At 28.1% G+C, this 19,738-nt stretch overlaps 2 protein-coding genes across 2 annotated transcripts; one reads left to right on the forward strand and one right to left on the reverse strand.

Annotated features, from left to right (window-relative positions):
* Positions 1-644: 644 nt before the first annotated feature.
* On the reverse strand, positions 645-2,841 carry LOC106765765 (calcium sensing receptor, chloroplastic). Its single transcript, XM_014650493.2, has 6 exons — positions 2,481-2,841; positions 2,137-2,382; positions 1,575-1,767; positions 1,299-1,440; positions 1,066-1,197; positions 645-982 (listed from the first exon to the last, which is right to left on the reverse strand). Exons 1-6 carry the CDS (start codon positions 2,703-2,705, stop codon positions 742-744), a joined length of 1,179 nt encoding a protein of 392 aa, XP_014505979.1. The 5' UTR covers positions 2,706-2,841; the 3' UTR covers positions 645-741.
* Positions 2,842-9,681: 6,840 nt separating this feature from the next.
* LOC106766425 (ethylene-responsive transcription factor CRF1) lies at positions 9,682-10,552 on the forward strand. The gene has a single exon (XM_014651154.2). It carries the CDS (start codon positions 9,763-9,765, stop codon positions 10,390-10,392), a length of 630 nt encoding a protein of 209 aa, XP_014506640.2. The 5' UTR covers positions 9,682-9,762; the 3' UTR covers positions 10,393-10,552.
* The last annotated feature ends 9,186 nt before the right edge of the window (positions 10,553-19,738 follow it).

Consider the following 19,738-nt stretch of genomic DNA (forward strand, 5'->3'; position numbering starts at 1 on the left):
ATGATTTAATATATTTATATTTTTCTATTTCTTAATAAAAATTAACTAAATATTAACACAATGAATTAAAAAATTTGAGAAGAGAGTTTAAAAGTTAATAAAAAAGTATAGTTAACAATTAGGATGAAATATTTTTTTATTTAAAAACTAAATGATAAAATACTATTGTAATTTAACTTTGATTAGTTTAGTTAACTTGTAAGAAAAAAATTATTGTGACAGTAAAAATAGGTGTAATTAAGGTGATCAGATTTGTAAAAACCTATAAATTAATATTTTAAAAGTAATAATAATTTAAAAATAATGAAAGTCGATGTTTGGTTATAGTACTGTGCTTATTAATCTGTTTGAGTAATTTTTAGTGGCTGTTTAACATATGATGTTTCTATGTTTTCCCTTCTTGAAATTTGAATTGTCTCTAGCTAGTAGTGGCTGTTTTGGTTGGATGGTTCTTTGGTAGTAACATCAAGTGTAGGCCAAACTCCAGTTTTGACGTAAGATATTCATGGTTACGTGGTGCAGGGGTTTCGTTTTATATGTCACTCAATTGGAATTTAACTTCTCATATCTTTATTCAATGTGTATATTAATTAGATTAACAGGGATGCAATGCAGGCAATCAAAACTTGCATAAAGGTAAAGGGTTGACAAAATTGATGAAATAATTAATAAATATATAATAGGATGAGTGAAGCATGCAGAAGAGTGATTTCTATTTGCAAGAGTTTAGTGCACAAAAAGTTAGTCAGCCCCGGGAAGAAGCTTAGTGCTAGATTGGCTAGTTGTGCCAAAAGCTCTCACAGATGCAGGGATGATCCTGGATGGTGACAGCACCTCTGCCAACGAAAAGTTATAAGAATCTGTTCCTAATCTACTCTGCAACCACCCTTTGTTCCCAGAGAATCCACCAGCAACGATCCATGTCTTCTTAAAACCAATGCTAGTCAGTGTTCTTCCCACTGTTTTTGCTACGTCCGAATACCTAATGTTACAACAAATCCTCAACTTAATATGGAAAACAATGTAATATAATCAATCAAAGCGTAGACAAGGAAAGAAACCCACGAGTCCAGGATCACAACGTTGCTGCCTTTGTTGATTTTCTTCAGATAAGAAATCTTCAAAGCCACTATCTCAGCTTCCAACTTCTTCGCATTCTTCACCTGCCCTTTCAGCTTACTTGGCAGTTCTTCCAAACTGAAAGACCAAAACAGGTGATAGTAGGTGAAATCATGGTATAGTCTTGATGTTTTTGTTTCTCCTGAAAATGGTCGGTAGTGGATAAAGCAATAACTTACGGAATGGCAACCAGCCTGTTTTTAGCACTAGAGGGAAGGCGAGGGATACCAGTCTTGTCCTTATCTTTCTCTGACCTGATATCAATCAAAACGTAGTTTTGTGCAGATATCAAATCAAGGGCTTGAGCAGGAGTTAGGTCTCCTACAAGGTCATGGAAGCAGAAGTGTTAAGGCTCCATAATAGAGTTGTGGAGCTTATAAAACCATCAATGCAATAGCTTAGGGCATGCATACAAAAAACAAGGTAATTTGCATCAAAACAAGTCTTTAAGGTACCTTTGTAACCACGAAGATTAGAGGAGATGACAGACCAGATAGGAGGAATCAGGAGGTAGGCAACAAATAGTGCTCCTGCAGTTCCAGCAATCACAGTAGGGTCTGAAGAGGATATGGTTTCAACGGTTGAAGAAGCTATTGGCTTGGCAACATCAATCACCTTGGTCGTTTGTTGTGCAGCATCTGCCACTGTCTGATATCAAAGAGACTATCCTACTCAGGTTTTGCCTTTTCAAATGTCAAACAAAACTGAATCTTTGAAAAGGAGATTCAATAAACAAGAGAACTTGTCCAATCAACTGATAACGAAATAACAAAATTCATGTATATAATCAATTACAAAGTTATTGAATTCTTAACATGTTATAATTTAAGGTGAACACACTTTCGTTTAGAATCAAAGAGTAGTTCCCAGAGATACCAAATTCCATTTAAAGAACCGATCTTTTTTAACATGATATTCCATTGTGTGATTATGTCAACAAAAATTTATGGTTTATCCACACAACGACAGTGCAACATGTTCATCCTACCAAATGCCTATGCAGTTAAGGAAACAAACCTTAGCAGCAGTGATAACAGGTTGGGTATCAACACCAGAGCTTTGCAGCGCTTCTTGGGCTTTCTTGGAAGCTTCAGAAATGGCAGGGGAAGCAATTTTCAAGGCCTCTTCCCCAGCTTGCTGCACAATCGGCAACGCCGTTTCGATGCCAGGCTTCAAAGCGTTCCCAATTACCTCAGCAACACGCTGTGCCGTGTCCAGAACACTCGAACCCACTTCCTGAACCTGGTCAATCGTTTTCTCAACCTATAAACAGAACAAATAAAGTTAGATTCTTTAAAAGATAAACAAAAGCTGGGAGGTATTCCAGATAATGGGTAGGCGAGGAAATCGAAAAAAAATACTTGGGTGAGAGACGAAACAATCTGGTCCTTGGCGATGGAGACAGCGGCTTTGGCTTCGTTGGGAGGGGCGAAGAGAGCGAGGAGCGAAATGGTGGATGAGGTTGGCAATGCTATGTGGTTGCGTCTGAGTTGAGGTTTGGTAAAAGTGGTGACTACTGGGTGTGGAGAAGGAGTTGGAAGAGAAGGTCTTGGAGTAGCTGAAGAAGCCATGGCAGAAATCTCCATTGATGGTTGCTACTCAAAGATTCTTTCCCACTGAGTTTAGAAAGTGATTGGTTGAAGGACGATAGATGAAAAAAGTTGGTTAGAGTGATGAGAGATGTGAGGCCAAAATCCATTGCGAAGCCATGACAGAGTTTAATTGTTCTTTATGTCCACCTATGCACCATCTATGTTTGAGGCTGCAAAACTATCACCACTCCACGTGGCATTTCCTGGAGAACGATAATTCAAACACTTCTTTACTTTCTTCTTTGTCTTTCAAACACTCCACTTTAATCATATCTTCAAAAATACCTTACACTATGTATGATTTGATTTACGTGTATTATGTATGATTTCATGTTTGACTTATAATCGGTATTTGATAATTGATTAAATGATGTTTTGCAAACATGCTTTTCTTGTGTTTTCACTGTGTATCCAAAAATCATAATCCTATAACACAACGGAAACAATACCTCATACAAACATCATAACTTTGTTGAAATAACTAAGAAAATGTAAGGGGTGAAATTAGAAGAAAATGAAGGCGGGATGATAGTTTATTGTGGTAAATGAAGGTAAACTTTTGTATCGAGTACGAAAAATGTGTTTTGGCTTGTTGCACCCTTTTTATTACTAACTGCACATAATATTAATGCAAATGACTAAAATATCCTCTCTTATTATCTCATGTTCTCTATATCATTGTTACCATCGTCAACGTCAACAATGTCTCACCTCAAACAGTGACGTTTGTGCAGAAAAAAATTTTAAAAATCAAAATAGACGTACAAAAGTTTTATTAGAGTACTAAAAATATAAAATATACTAAAATTATAAAAATAACTATGTAAAAAAATTAGAGGCTAAAAAGCTCCCTCATTGGACCCCACTCTAGGCAATTCTTTCTTACAACCCATCATTTTCTTCATTCACCCTATCATTTTAAGAATTTATATTTTTGAACTTAATAAACAATTCTGGAATTATTTTTTGGGATGTTAAACATCTTGTATTTTACCGAAATCATTTTTAGAAAGATTTTGATGAGAAGAAATTTTGATGAGGTAGAGGAAGCAATTGCCCATTATACAAGAAGAAGAAAAGAACTTATTAAAAAAAAAACTTGTTCAAAAGTATATTTCGTATTTTCTAGAAAGTTTGTTATTTTAAAAATTTATTCTAAAAAGTATTATACATACATACATACATATATATATATATATATATATATATATATATATATATATATATATATATATATATATTCTGAAGATCTTATTTCAGTTTTTTTTTTCTAAAGATTTCTGGAACAAGTAATTTTTATAAGTCACCTTTGAATACCGTAAAATAGTCATTTTCAAATTATAGTGTGCAATTAGAAATTATGGGGTGCAAGAAAAAATCCTAACAAAATTCCACACTTCAAGTCGGGTTCCAAACGATTTTAAACCCGCAATCGCAATCAAACCATTTTGCATGTCCGAGATGGTGAAGTCAGGAATTGCATAGTTTACATTTTCAGGATTAAATCAGATTTAATTTAAGCAACGTAATACAGTAATTTTCACAGAGTTCAATTCATTAATTCAACCATTAATATGAGAGTTTATATTTATTAATAATTTTAAAATAAAAAGGTACATTTACAACTGCCAAAATGGGTTATTGGACTTGGTCTAGTTAATGATTTACACAATTTAACGAGTTTAAGAAATTTGAGTTTATACTACCTTGTTATCAATTAATGAATTAAATGGATTGATATTAATTACAAAATATTACAATCTTTTTTCTTTAATCTATTCTTGTAATATATAACAAAAATTCAAAAAGTCCAATCTAGAGAGTGAATGAGCTATCATTGAGGTGAGTTTTATTTTTTATTTTTTTAGTTTTGCTTGCTTTTTAGATTGGATTATTAAGTTAATAGTTATGTAAATATTTTTTTATCTCCGGATTATTAATCCGATTCATTACATATTCAATACGAATGAATTAAATTTTTAGTAAATATATTCTATTTTTATGTATATTAAAATTTATAATTTTATTTTGATTTGAACTTGTGATTAATAAGATTTACTCTCAAATTTTAACCTGAAAATTATATTAAAGAACAAAGTTAAGTAAAAAAATTTATATTACTATAATAACAGAGAGAGAGAAAAAAATCTTTTATGATGGTTTGTAAATTTTTACAGCATATTTTTCAGAGCCATGCAACAGTTTTGTAGTCCATGTATATGAAAAAATGTTTGTTAGAATACTCTACACTCACAAACGAAGATGTGAAAAAACTGCTAGACAATCTCTCTCTCTCTCTCTATTTACATTAGACAATCTGCTTTATATGTAATACATATTATAAAAAAATATTTGCATGTCTTGAAAAGAATAAAAGAAATTAAAATGACAAAAATAGAGTTAAAAGTACTTAAATGTTTATTATGTAACTTAAACATTAGAAATAAATAGACTAAAGTGGCTCCTCCAACTCTTCTTTATATTTTAGTTTTTTTTTTTAAATACAAAAATATGGATAAAGTACAATTTTATTTGTGGATTTCAACTCAACTCATTTTCAATTTTAGTTTTAGTTCTTTATTATTTTTCAAGTTTCACTGAAATTAAGGCTCAATCACTTAAAAAGGTTTTATAAAAACTATGTAATTTTTATAAATATTGAAACAGGAGTGTTAATGTAAATTATAAATATTAATTAGAATGATTTAAAAATTAGAATCGAAGTTCCCCTATATGAGGTAAAAGAATTCATCTGGGTCTTCACATTCTTCTAATTTTTTCTTAAACAGAGTCAAATATTCAGTATGGTGATCACTAATTAATGATAATTAATAGAGTTGACACTATTCTTCTACATGTTACAACTAGAAAAAAAGCTACCTAGGTTAAAATCTTATTAGTCCAACGTCTTTTGTTTACTTAAAGGAATTGGGGAGAGAGTAATCGAGTGGATTTGAACATAATTTTTTTTTTGGTTTATTTAGTGGATTTGAAGATAAGTGAGAGTGAATTCGAAAGTAAATTTTCTGAGAATAAGTGTATGATTTAATTTATGTGACAGGTTAAAAAAATTTACTTCTAAATTCACTTATCTCTAAATCTACTCAAATACACAACAAAAAAAGTTATGTTCAAATCCTCTGAAGTGTTGGATGTTCTCTCACTCATGCTATCTACCAGTAATTTAAAATGGTTACAAATATTTGAAAAAGTTTAAGGTGGAATTTGACACAATTTTAAAAATATATTTTAAAATATTTTTGGAGAAGATATACTCTTTTATTAAGAAATTTTAAAATTTTTCAATGTAATTAAATCATTTAAAGTAATGTAATTTTAGTAAAAATTTAAATGTCTTATATTCTAAAAAAAAAAATTATATATATATTTTCAATTTAATTGCTGGTTTGGTTAAGGTTGGGTGTCTTCAATCAAAAGAAAATAAGTTCATTAATATTTGATATCTTTGAATTATTAATAATTATATAATATTTAAATACTTTTGTTTAAATTATTCCTTTATCTAAATAAAAATATATTTTATAAATTTAAATTATTTTAGCTAAGTAAAATATTTTAAAAATAAAATAATTTAATATAAGATTAATTCAAATTTGATATATTTAATAAATATGAAATTATCTGTCCCAAAACAAAGTAAAAACAACACAATTGCTTAAATAACTACTCATACATGCTTCTTCACCTCAATCTATAATGATAACACAATTTGATAATGCATGTTGATGAAGCAGTGGTGTATATTTTTTGTCTGGGAAACTAATATAATATATTAAAAGTTTATATATTTTATTATTATCACTAATATAATAAAAATAATATACAATATAATATGATTATAGATATAAAAGAAATCACGTATATAATTATAAATTATTGAGTCTATTAATAATTAAATCAAATCAAATTTAAAATTTTCAGCTATTTCTTTTTCAATATAAGTGATAGTATAGTGAGCAAGAAATTTATTTTCCATTTTATTTTTCAATCTTGTTTTGATAACATTTTAAAAAACTATCTTTCTAATTAAGTAAAATGTACTTTCTATACTTAAGAAAAATTTACATAATTAAAATATAATTGATGATTTCTTCAAATTTAAATTGTTGAGAAAATTTATAATAAAATAGTGAAATTAAATTTTTAAAGTAATTTTATTTTAAATATAATATTTGAAACATAATAACAAAATTATTAATTGATAACAAGTGAACAATAAAAAAATACATGATAAATGTTATCATTTTTCATCGTATTCTTAAATTCAATAATTGTTTGAGTTTTACTCTTAAAGCATGATTTTTCTAAATACTTATATTTTAAAATAATGAAAATATATTATATTTTAATTGAGAAGTGATTTTTTTTTTTTTTGGAACCAAAACCTCTAGAGACCAACAAAGCTCCGTTTCTGGCTAAAAAATCTTTAGTATCAAATATTTGTGTTTTATTAAACTTTGCATTGTTATATAAATGAATTATTAGATATAATTTAGAGGTTTATAAATATCTTGAAAGAGAAGAGTTAAGACGAATAAAATATAAAGAGAAAAAGTTATAAATTTATTGTCTGAAGTTTATTGAAACTTACATTTTAATAAGGATAATAATATTTAGACAACATTTTCAACATTTGAACATTGATTACGTGTCGAGGTCAAAAATTATTCCACAATCAATAATAATAATCATGAACATTATTGTGGAGTAATTTTTGACCAATCACAGATTGACACGTAATCAATGTTCAAATGTTGTCAAAAAAATGTTGTCTAAATATCAATAATTGCATGAGTAGCATAAGAGATTGAATTTGGTTTCTATATATAAAGATGTTAAAACGACTCTAAATTTATAAATCAACTTCACTCATCACGCATTTCAATTAAAATGAATTATGAGAGAAATAATTCTTGTAAATAAGGATTAGATAAATTCAATTCATGGATTAAAAAATTTGAGTAATGATAATTGTGAACTAACTCATAATCTATTAATAATATTATTTTATTATTCTCATAAGTATTTTATTATAATTATTTATTATTTTTTAATAAGTAGGTTGACAATTTTATTTTTTGAAATATGTTTAATTTTGGATGTTTAAATTATTAATTCCTAATTTAAATTTTCAATTATTATCTTTATAAAATTATTAAATGAAATAGGTAAATAATTTGATTAATAAAATCAAACCAACCTCAATCATCACATATTTTAATTAAATTGAATTAGAAAAAAAGTAAATTTTTAAATACAAGTCGAATAGAATCAACTCGGTTCAAGAGTGAAAAGGATTAAGTGACATTGAATGTAAGTTAATCCATAACTTATTAATAATAAGTTTTTATTATTTTTATAAGTTTTTTATTATAATTAATGTAGGTTGATAATTTAATTTTCCAAAAAAAAATTAATTTTGAATATTTAATTTCTTTATTGGTTAGATACTTTAATTTTTCGACTAATATCTTTATATCATTTTTTTAATAAAATAAATAAATAATTTGATTGTATTATTATAGAAAAAATATATTTTTATTATAATAAATTAAAATAATAAAACATCTTATTCATCTAATTCATTAATCCTTGATAATTTTTTGGTTTGTAAAAAATAAGTCGATGAGATTATTTATTTCCTAAAAAATAACAAAGATTGAATCACCTTAACACCCGTACTTTCAATCTATCTTGTGTTTATAAAATTAAACTACTAAAGAAAGATTTGTTTAGTGTAATTTTCGGAGACGGAAATAAAGAAGACAAAGCAATTGATTTTACTTACAAGAGCAGAAACCATAGCATCAAACCATATGATTTCTGTCCCAATTGCATCCTTTATGGCGTCTGTATTCTGTCAGAATTGAGCATTAGCCTTGTTTTATTTTAGAAAAAGTTTTTTTAACAATTTTTTTTTATAACCTTTTAACAATACATATGTAATAATTTGTGATATATCTGTTTCAAATATTTTTTTAAAAATAAATTTAAACAGATTAATAAAATAGTGATATGTATCTATTATCAAAAAATTATTAAAAAGTGTTGTTAAAATAACCTTTTTTTATTTTATTCACTATTGGATAAGAGATAATGATAGAGCTCATTCTCACATTCACCCTCAACATACTAAGGTTATGTCAGTGATAGCAATACTTTCATTCAAAACAACAAAAATTACTTTATTTAATACAAAGTACTAAAATAAAATAAATATAAAAGTATAAACTTGAGAGATATTAAAAAGAATATTTTTCTTACAAATAGTTTTTAAGTATAAAAGAATATTGAGAAAGAGAAGTTGATCTGATAATTTGCAGTGCAGCAGAATTGAGAATAAAAGCATACTCGGAAGAAGCAACAATGACAAGAAAGACATCCATTATGTGACAAATGTTCCATATTAGTTCTTAATTTGAGTCAGAAAGTGAAAACTAACACGTGGGTTCTGTTTTTTCTGAGGTGTGAACTTTGTTTTTAGGCTGTTGGACTCTTCTCTCAAGGGTACTTGTTAAACAAAAACGTCATTTTTCGCTTATATTAAAACCAACTTATATCACCTCATTCCCTTGGATTTTTCAAATGCAAAATCATATTTTAACAATTCTTTTTTAACAATTTTTTGACAATAGGATATGTGTCATCATTTTATTGATCTATTTGAATTTATTCTAAAAAATATTTGAAATAGATCAATCACAAACTGTCACATATACGTTGTCAAAAAGTTATCAAAAAGTTTTTAACGAGACTTCTTCCTTTTTCAAAACCATACCAAATTGCCTTCTAGTAACACCTCTCCAATTACCATCATACCCTTCTTCTCTGTCTACGTAAAATTCTATGGAATGTAATCATGCCATCAAAATTTAAAGGAGTAGTTAGAGTAGTGTTTATCAACATCCATCTTTTGAAAAGTATTTCTTTCTGATAAGATTCCATAATTCTTCTCTTGCTTAATTATTTATGTATGCTATAACCTAATTAATCATCGACATCATTGTTACATCAAAGGCTCTTCTCATATATGTATGCTAAAAATACTCTCATGGAAAACATAGAAAGCTCAGAACTTTCACAACAATCTCAAAACCCTATTGAAATAGACAAGCCCTATGAGAAGAGAGTGATGAAGATTGAAAAAGTAGGAAAAAAGATTGAGAAAAAGTATCTTGGGGTGAGACAAAGACCTTCAGGAAGGTGGATCGCTGAGATCAAGGATTCCTCACAGAAACTAAGGCTTTGGTTAGGAACTTTTGACAAAGCAGAAGAAGCTGCCTTCGCTTATGACTCTGCTGCAAGGCTTCTTAGAGGGAGAAATGCCAAAACAAACTTTCCAAACCCTGGAATCATCAACAATCATCAACAAGACTACACCATTTTGGGCAAGAATCCAAGGTCTTACCAACTTCTTAAGCATGCAGCTATGAAGAACCATGCACTTTCACCATCTCTTTATTCCACATTCATGCCCACCTGGAAAAACCAGATCATGATGAGAGATCAACATCACACCCTTGTCGAGGAAACTATAGTTTGTTCCATTCCTCAACAAGGCTCTGCCTGCTGTGGAATTTCTTTCGGAAGTTCTAAGGTTTATTCTTCTGTTGTTGTAGCTCCTTCTTTCAGTGTTTCTTCTCATGATGAAACCGCCTAAGCTACCATGTCTTGCTGCAATTATTGCTTTGTTATGTCTTTCTTGAACCCTATTTTGTTATCTTCACTACATATATGATATCTGTTACATGCATGCTATCACCAGATTATGATGATGATGATGATATGATACACTCACCATGTGATGCAGTAAGTATTATTTTCTTGTTTTCATACATATTGCTTTGAAACCTAGATCTCATTCTATAAAACTGACAAAAATATATCTGTTTCCAAAATATTATCGAAATTATGTTCCTGTAGAGTATAACTACTACAAAAATATTAAATTTTGTTAGGGGTTAGTTTTCGACTATTTAAAAAACTTTTATAAATTTCTGACGATTTTAAAATTCAGAATAAATATTTTTTTAAAAGAATTTTAGGCAATTTTTAAATAAACCGATGCTAAGTAAAATTATTTTGTTCCAATTTTTCTAACGTGTGCTTATCTTAGATATTTTCTTCTAAAGCTTCCAACCCCTTCCCCTCTTTCCAAACCCTAGAAATTAGGAACATCTCCCATCGATGTTATCATTTTCGTCGTTGGTGAAACTGAGCTTTGTGAGTGTTCTAAAAATCGTCGATAACAGTTAACAATGCTACTTTTTCATCGATTTTTGTAATTAATTGCGAAATCTGTATTTTTCAAAAGTTAAAACCGTCAAAAATATTAGAAAAAATTCCTGATAAAATTCAATATTATAGTGAATTGTGATAAAGATAATACATTAGACATTTTATAAATAGTGAATTTCTGAACAATTTATTTATAATATATAGTTTCTGAATCTATATTTCGTAACTATTTTTGTCTAGTTATCACTCAAGATATTTAATTTAATATCTTCTCTTCAGCTTTTATGAGATCTGCTTCCTCTTAGAAAATATTTTCATGTCTACTTAACTTATAAATTAAAATGTAATCATACAATGGAAACACTATGAAAGACCATTTAACCTCATAAAAAATAGGGTTAAATATGTTTTTCGTCCTTCAACTATTGACCGTTTTTGTGTTTAGTCCCTCTTTTAAAGTATGGTACAATTTAGTCCTTCAACTTTAGAAAACTCTGGTGTTAGTCCTTTTCACCAAATTTTTTTAACTTTATTTGTTGTTTCAAACGCGTTTCTCAGTTAACATTGAAGCAAAAATGTGTCAAAATGTGTAAACAATCCAAATGCTATAATGTAACGTGCTTGAAACAGCAAATAAAGTTAAAAAAATTTGGTAAAAAAGACTAAAATCATAGTTTTCTAAAGTTGAAGGACTAAATTGTACCATACTTTAAAAGAGGGACTAACACAAAAACGGCCAATAGTTGAGGGACGAAAAACATATTTAACCCTAAAAAATAGAAATATATGTTCATCTTCTAATAATTTATATTTTTTCTCCATATGTTTTTTCTTTTCATAACATCAAATATCTTCACGTAGTGTTAAACTTTCTTCAAAATAACAAAGCGAGATGCTGCAATTCACCTTTAAAGATCAATATTCGTACCAATCCAAAATAAGTCTGTAATAAGCACTAAAGATGTCAAATTTTTTTAAGTCTTATTTATATATGAATTACAAATATTCGTATTATCTTGTGAAAAAAAAAAATAATATCAGCAAGAATTAATGCTGTGATGTAGTTATAGCTCAACAATATATTGAAAAATATAGACACGCATCTTATATTAGTATTCTACATATTCTAAAGCATCCCAATTTCATATGTGTAGAAAGGGAAAAACAAATGGTTAATTTAATCATGTGTTCAGAAATCTAACACTTTTCTCCTGTTAAAAGTTTGTAGCAATGTTTGTTGTGGTATGGTGCAAACAGAAGAGAAGTATATTAATAAATAATGAAAATAAAATCTTATAGCAAATAGTTGTATGGTTGCAGAATTGTTATTTCTAATTTCAAATTTCTGGTATGAACCGATTAAATAAATGATAAAAACTTTATATTCCGTTTTTTTTTTTCAAATAGTGTGTATCTTTCGTAAGAAAAAAATCTATTAAAGATAGCAAAAAAAATTAAAAAAAAAACATATGAGATTTAAAATTACTTATTAAAATAAAACGATTAATTATATAAATATATAGAAAAGAAGAGCTTTTGAATTGGAATCTTCAAAAAAACATAACAAAAAACAAAGGGAATAAGACAGAAATAGAAATAGAGACATCACAATATGAAAGTCAAGTAAATATTTATCATAAAAATATTAACTTTTAAATTATGATTTTTAATTCAATAAACAAAAGAATTTTTTTCAAAGAAGACAAATGCTCATGGATTTTGTCATAAATCTTTTAAATTATAACGATTGTTTTTTAAATTCTTCTTCTATAAGAACAAGATATAGTCTTTTATCAATCAATATTTCATTATCAATGTTAGATCATCCCATCTCAATATTCCAATCAAAATCTAATTTATAATTTGAAAGAGTTACTATTATTGTAATTAGTTAACCGACCTATTTGATTGATTACCCTTAAATTTGTTTAAAGTAAATAGTTACGATGATAACACATGTTCCACGAACCAAGGTAGACACAACTTCGAGCTGTTATACATAATCAAGAGATGAAAAATGCTAAAATCACACAACCAACAGAGCTAAAATCTATATATTCAATTTTCATTCTAACTCCTTGTCTATGATTATTACTTTCCCGATTGGTCATACCAATAATTCTTGTTTTTGTATAAATTTTTATGGGAGTCGATCCTGGAGAAATCAGTTGAATTCGTTCCATCATGATTAAGATCTACTATCATAATACTTCATAAACTTACAATAAGCACTCTTCAAATGATCACTTATTTCAACATTTTAGTATTCAGAGTTAACAAATTGGAAAAAAGCTTTTAAATGAACTGTTTCCTTATTAGCTTCGATCAAATGACTTCCTTGTTATCTTCGATCACACAGTAATGGAGTTTGTCCCCAAATCTGTTATTACAAGTGTAGTTTTACTTTAGGTGAAGCTTGATATTGTGGTCAAACATCTAACCTTTCATTATTGTTTCCAAATTAAAAAAAAATAAATGTATATTTTTTAACAATATTATGTGTCGAGATCAATTAAAAAAAAAAACTTATTTGAACATTTTGATATACTTTCTTTTTTGGTTGGTGGACAAGATAGGCATAAATTAGCTGAATGCATTTGGGTCCTAATGACATTCATTTTTCCTTTCATGCATGCTTTGTCTTGATTCCCACTAAACTTCACGACATAAATAGAGAAGTTTCTTATAGCACTTATTCACATTATGAATCTATTAAAAAGCTTTCTTTTGATACAACTGTGCATAAGTTACAACTTCTCGTCATTATCACCGTTTTATAAACGACAAAATGTCATTGTCATGGAGTTTGGCATCTTGTATGGGTCATTTTCTTTGGTAGCCACCATACACCTATAGCAGCCACTGCAACCGCAAACCCTCTTCTTAAAAACCATCCTTCTTATTTTCACCCTCACAATCATCACCAGCTTCGATTGATTGCCCCAACATACAGACACCATTAGCATATTATATATATGTGTGTGTGTGTAAGCCACCACTATCTTTAAATAAGATAGGTACGTAAAACAAAAGCCTATGAAGTTGCTCAGTAGTATACAGGCTGGCTACCAGGAATTTGAGTAGTTTACATAATATAAAAAAAAAAATATATCGGTATTTTATGCAATAAATATATATAAAAGAAAATTTAATCCAGTTTTAATTAAAGTTAAAACTTACTTTTAATCCAATATAGCCCAACTATGTACATTATTATTCGATACCAAGTACTTGACTTTTCAAACTAAAAGCAGGAGGAATAAAAACACGCACAAGGATATTTTTAATTTTCATAAATAGCCTTTAATATTTACACAATCTGACCCATAGATATTTCGATTGCCAGTACATTTTTTTTTTCTAAATGAAAGTAGTTGAACTTACACAATAATACAAAAGAAACACTAATATTCATATTATTGTTACGCTTAAACGGAAAATTATAAATAACAAACCATTTTTTTCCAAAACAAGTTTATAAAGGTCCTTTCATTAACATTTATGAGACAAAAAAATATGAAAGAAAAATGAAATAAACCTTTCATTAAACTAAAAGTAACGTATGTTTCCACATCAAAATATTATTATTTCCACATTAAAATAAGCTTTTAGGTAAAGCAATATGTAAAATTACATTAACAAATTTGTCATATATAAACAAAGTTTATCTAAAGTATTATTGAATTTTTTTTTTCTTGTTTTCTTATATTCCAAGTATTTATAAAAGACTTTATTCAGAATAACCCAAACTCTAGATGACTCATGAATTTCCTTGTTTACTTTCTGGCACTACTTTTATATGATTGAAACGGAACATTACTCCACTATTAAGCATAGGCGAACAGAGTGGCCAGAGAAGTGAATATATATATATATATATATATAGGATGTTAATTGTTAAATGGTAGTGCATGAGAAAATTGTGAATCAGGGAATACGAACAAGTGATGAAATGTCAGAATATCCTTGGATTGATGACGCTTCCCCACATTATTACCCTACTTACTCAATATGTACACACAGTTCTTAGAATCAAAATTTGTGCTGCGCATAATACCCAAATAGCCTTATCCGATTCTGGTTTACTTCGATTTCATTCAACATATATAGAGGAAAATTGATACCAGATTCCCTTAAAAACCAACTAAATGATTCCCTTGCAACTTGGACTCCCTTCAAGAGTACCTTTTATTGACATTCACGCAGCAAAGACCTACATACAGTACAACTAGGTGAAGTGCAGTGTGCTGCCTACCACTTGGAAACCTACATTCCAAATATACCTTTTCAGGAAAGAAACAAGCAGAGACCTTTAGACCACATGGTGAAGAAAATGACGTGTTTAGTGTAAGGCACTCCCTTGAGCTTCTTCAAAAAACTCCAAGTAATAAAAATACTAACAAATGTCTAAAATGAACGTAGACACTTCTTCCCGTTTGTTACTTGATAGACATGTGAATCAAGAGATTTGTCTCTTCTGATCTGATGTGTGGAGATATGATTTAGAAGACAAATGGCCATTGATCTAAGAATCAACCCTGGTGACTGATAAAATACATGCCCATGTAAAATAGGTTATGCTGTTAAAAACACATCGATTGATTTTCAAATTCACTGTCATTATTGCTCATTATTCTCTAAAATGCACCCCTTTTAGATAAGTCCATTCCATTTACAAACCAGTATTTGGAGCATCGGAATAAACCCGGAAGAAAAGTGCATATCCATTTTACGTATCAGATTCAAAAACTCCAACCAATCAAGACATAAGATCTTTCAAGAGTGAACAGTACAGTCATGTCGATTAATTGACTGAGAACAAACTTGGGTCATAGATTATCATCACCATAAATTATGCTATGGACGTCAAGGACAGAAGTTTCACGAATACACTAAGATTCACTCCTGAATTTGAAATGCGAGTGAAATTATGCATAAACAAAAGGGAAAATCAAATTACTTCTTCACGAAGACAGAATGAAAACATGAGATATATAACATGCCTTGTGAAAAGGAATTCCTTACCGACGCGCTAGAATATCATTACTTAAACACAGGGGCGAAGAATTAAAGGTTGGAAAGCATTCTGTTAAGGGTAAATAGGTTATTATATGGAAAGGAAAAAAAGGAGCAAAACCACAAAAAAGAATAACCTGCGCTTGGAAGGATACTACAATAATCTCAATAAGAATCTATTTCATAAACTTCTTAAATACTTGCTCACGAGAAAGAATAAATAATCTTTTTCAAAAGGTAAAATATATTTACATGGAAATTAAAACAACATAAGCATTTTAACAAGTTTAATTCTAAAAAATTTCAAATTAATTAATACGTAAGCTAATTATAAATTCTGAAAAAGAATTCTATAAATGTTTACAGAAAAAATTATCATACTGTATCATCAGTTTTGTTTGGAAGCAGACAATTTCCAAAAAACATAATTGTTATTTTAAAAAAAATCTAAAAATGTTGAAAACACGAGATTGTTAGTTCAGAATAAACTCAATCAAACACTACAAAAGTTACTTCAGACTGGTTAATCAACGCACAAGGATAGAACAATGAAAAGGAAAAATTAGCAGAGTATTGTACAGAAGTAACCAGCAGCAAACAATAATGCATTCTGTTCAGTACGGCTAATATATCAGATTTATTTTTTCTCTCCTTTCATAGCAAAATCACAAATCAGAACATTGGCTGGCATCTACAACATCTCTGTAGGCATTCTCTAGGAAAAACACGAAAGGAACCAAAACAAAATTATTTCAAATCACACCAGGAGCATCTAGATTTAAATCCTCTCCTGGAAAAAACAAAAACACTTTGAAAGAAATGTTGATACAGAGAATTCGTCAGCGTTATATAGCTAACAAATCTTGCGGCACGAAAAAGGAGGAAGCATCTAAAGAGTATTATTATTGAAAAGAAGAAAGAGAAAATGAAATCGTCGGTAAAGAGAGGCAAAGTGAGCGCTGGATGCAGAGGTTTATCGACCGATTCTTGCTTTGTGTTCTTCCACAGCCAAATTCAGGAAGAGATCGATGAACCGCTGCCTCCAGTGACTTCACCTCATCTCCATACGCATCAAAAACAAATAATATCTCCCAGCAAAAATCAAGACAACAAACAAACACGAGTTCGTGATTTTTCCTTTTTCATTTTTTTGCTTTTTTCGTTTATGCAGTTGAGAAATTGAACGCAAAAAGACGGTAGCTAAAAACAGCAAATAGGATCCGTGATGTGTAAAACATAGATCTGAACATAAAGAGAAAGGAAGAGGCAATTTCCCTTCCATCACAATCCACACACATAGACGGGCGAAAATACGAAATATAAGAAACTAAGCAATAAATAGTATTAAAGAAAAGGAAACAATAGGATGCAGATAGAAGAGAGAGAAAGAGAAATATATGTGATATGAACCAGGAATCTGTGGAGTCACCATTGCACCATTGCCGCAAGTGTGTGTGTATCGTTTTCTCTCTCTTTCTCTCTCTTCTTCTTCTTGTTTTGAGTCACAGATCCACAGTGACTTTTCAAAGGCCAATCATTCTCCATTTTTTTGTTTCTTTTATCGGGGCATCATAATTACTATTCCATCCCTCTTTTCCAAACCCAAATTTTGCCCTACACAATTTTTTTTTCATGTGCCGTACCAACTTTATTATATTATCTTTAATTACAGTTATTTAATATATATTAATCGAAACATGTGTCCATTTCTTTTTATTAAAAAAAAATTATTAAATATAAAATAAATTTTATTAAAAATATTTCTAAAAATAAATTATTTGTATCTTTATCAAATAATTTTTTACTATAAATAAATATTTAAATTAAAAAAATTATTGAAAGAATAAAATAATAAAATCATTGTTTTAATTTATAAACTAAATTTAGGATAAAATAAAAATGTGATTATTTTAATTTAAAATAACGGTTTCCTAAAGGTAAAATTTTAAAAAGTAAATATAAAAAATAAGTTCTTTTATATATAGATAAGTTGTTGTTTAATATGTTTACACATAAATAGTTTTAAATTAAAAAAATAGTTATGGTTGAAGAAATTACTTTAAAAATTATCTTTAGAATTAATTATGTTTTTTTCACTAAATTATGACGCAATTTTAATTTCGTTTCTATTCTAAGTTTAGAAAATATGTGGACTAGTCTTCTTCCTCAACAATATTAACTATTGTTTGGCGTGACAAATTAATCATGTTAACCTTTTAAAACGTTAAAAGAAAAATCTGTGAACTGCATCCAACATAATTGATAATGTTAATGTTTTTAAATACATTCATATATACTTATTAAGAAAACTATCCATAGAGATAAAAATTAAAATAAGATAATAGTTTAGTGAGAAAAAAAAACATAGATAATTCTTGCTTTTTTTTTTCAAATATAAAACTTATGACGTCACGTTAAAATGTATTTTTATTAATAGTAATTTTTATATGAAATTTCCGTTGATTTGTTTAGAAAAATTTTAAACTAACTTTTTTCTATTGGTTTCACACTTAACGAGAATTAAAAAATGAATTTATAGTTACATGAAATTGATTCCAAGTATATATTATTATCAGCATAGGATGCCTAACAATTTCGTTAACTTCTATGATTAATAATTAATTATCTTTTTATTTGATAGAAGTATTATTGAAACCATACAATAAAATAAAATAAAATGAAATAAACATTTATTAGATCAACTTATTATAAAACAACTTCTCAAAATAAAAATACATATAAATTTAGAAAATAGTAAAAATTTTAAAAAAAATTATGAAATTATAATTACATCATAATAAATTATTGATCACACTTGGTCACATGATTATCCAATATAAAGTATCTTTTTCTCTCAAATTACCCACAACAGAACTGATTGTCTAATAGATCTACTTGTTCTCATTAATTATAGCCTGGCAAAAATAAAAATATAAAATAATAAAAAAGCCACTCAACTTTGTTATCATCTAAAAGCATGTCATGACAATGTTGCCCCTTATGGCTAAATAAGAAAGAATCGTACCCTTTATATATTTTTCTAAAAACATATTCCTTATTGATTAAAATTTATTAAATTAAAAATGAAAAAATACTGAGTTTTTTATTTTATTTTTTATGTTGAAGCATTTCAAAGAAGTTTTTTAATTTTGCTAAAATTAAAATATAAAAAATAGAGTGGAATGTGATTAACATAAAAATGCATTAATTTTTGAAAGAGAGTGTTGAATGTAAGGAATGAAAGAGACAAAAAAGCAACAGTTGGAGGTTCAGAAAACTAATGCATGCAATGGTGGGTATCTCTTTCATCCAATAATGGACTATTTATTTAAGGATTTATTTGTCTTTATTCATAAACCCTAATATTATCTTCTTTTTCTTTCAAACACCTCATCAACTCAATTCCACTAACTTACAAAACGCCCATGCTATGCTTACAAAATTATTTCTAGTTAAGATTAAAAAAAAAACATTTTTTTAAAAATTTAGATTAATTAACAATTCGACTTAGCAACATAATGATTCCACAACTAATTAAATAATAATGGTCACTTACAATTAATAACCTTTCTTAGGCGATAGTAGAATTAGGATTAAGGGTATCATTAGTGTTTTTCTAACCCAAAAGGATAAAAATCCAGTAAAGACTATATAAATATATAATTTTAAAATAAAAAATATGGTTTACATTTCAAAGAAAGTATTAAGTGTAACGCCGGCAACTTACAGGGACTATTAACTGTCCTCACAGA

Source organism: Vigna radiata, chromosome 7, assembly GCF_000741045.1.
Source record: "Vigna radiata var. radiata cultivar VC1973A chromosome 7, Vradiata_ver6, whole genome shotgun sequence".
Lineage (NCBI taxonomy): Eukaryota > Viridiplantae > Streptophyta > Magnoliopsida > Fabales > Fabaceae > Vigna > Vigna radiata.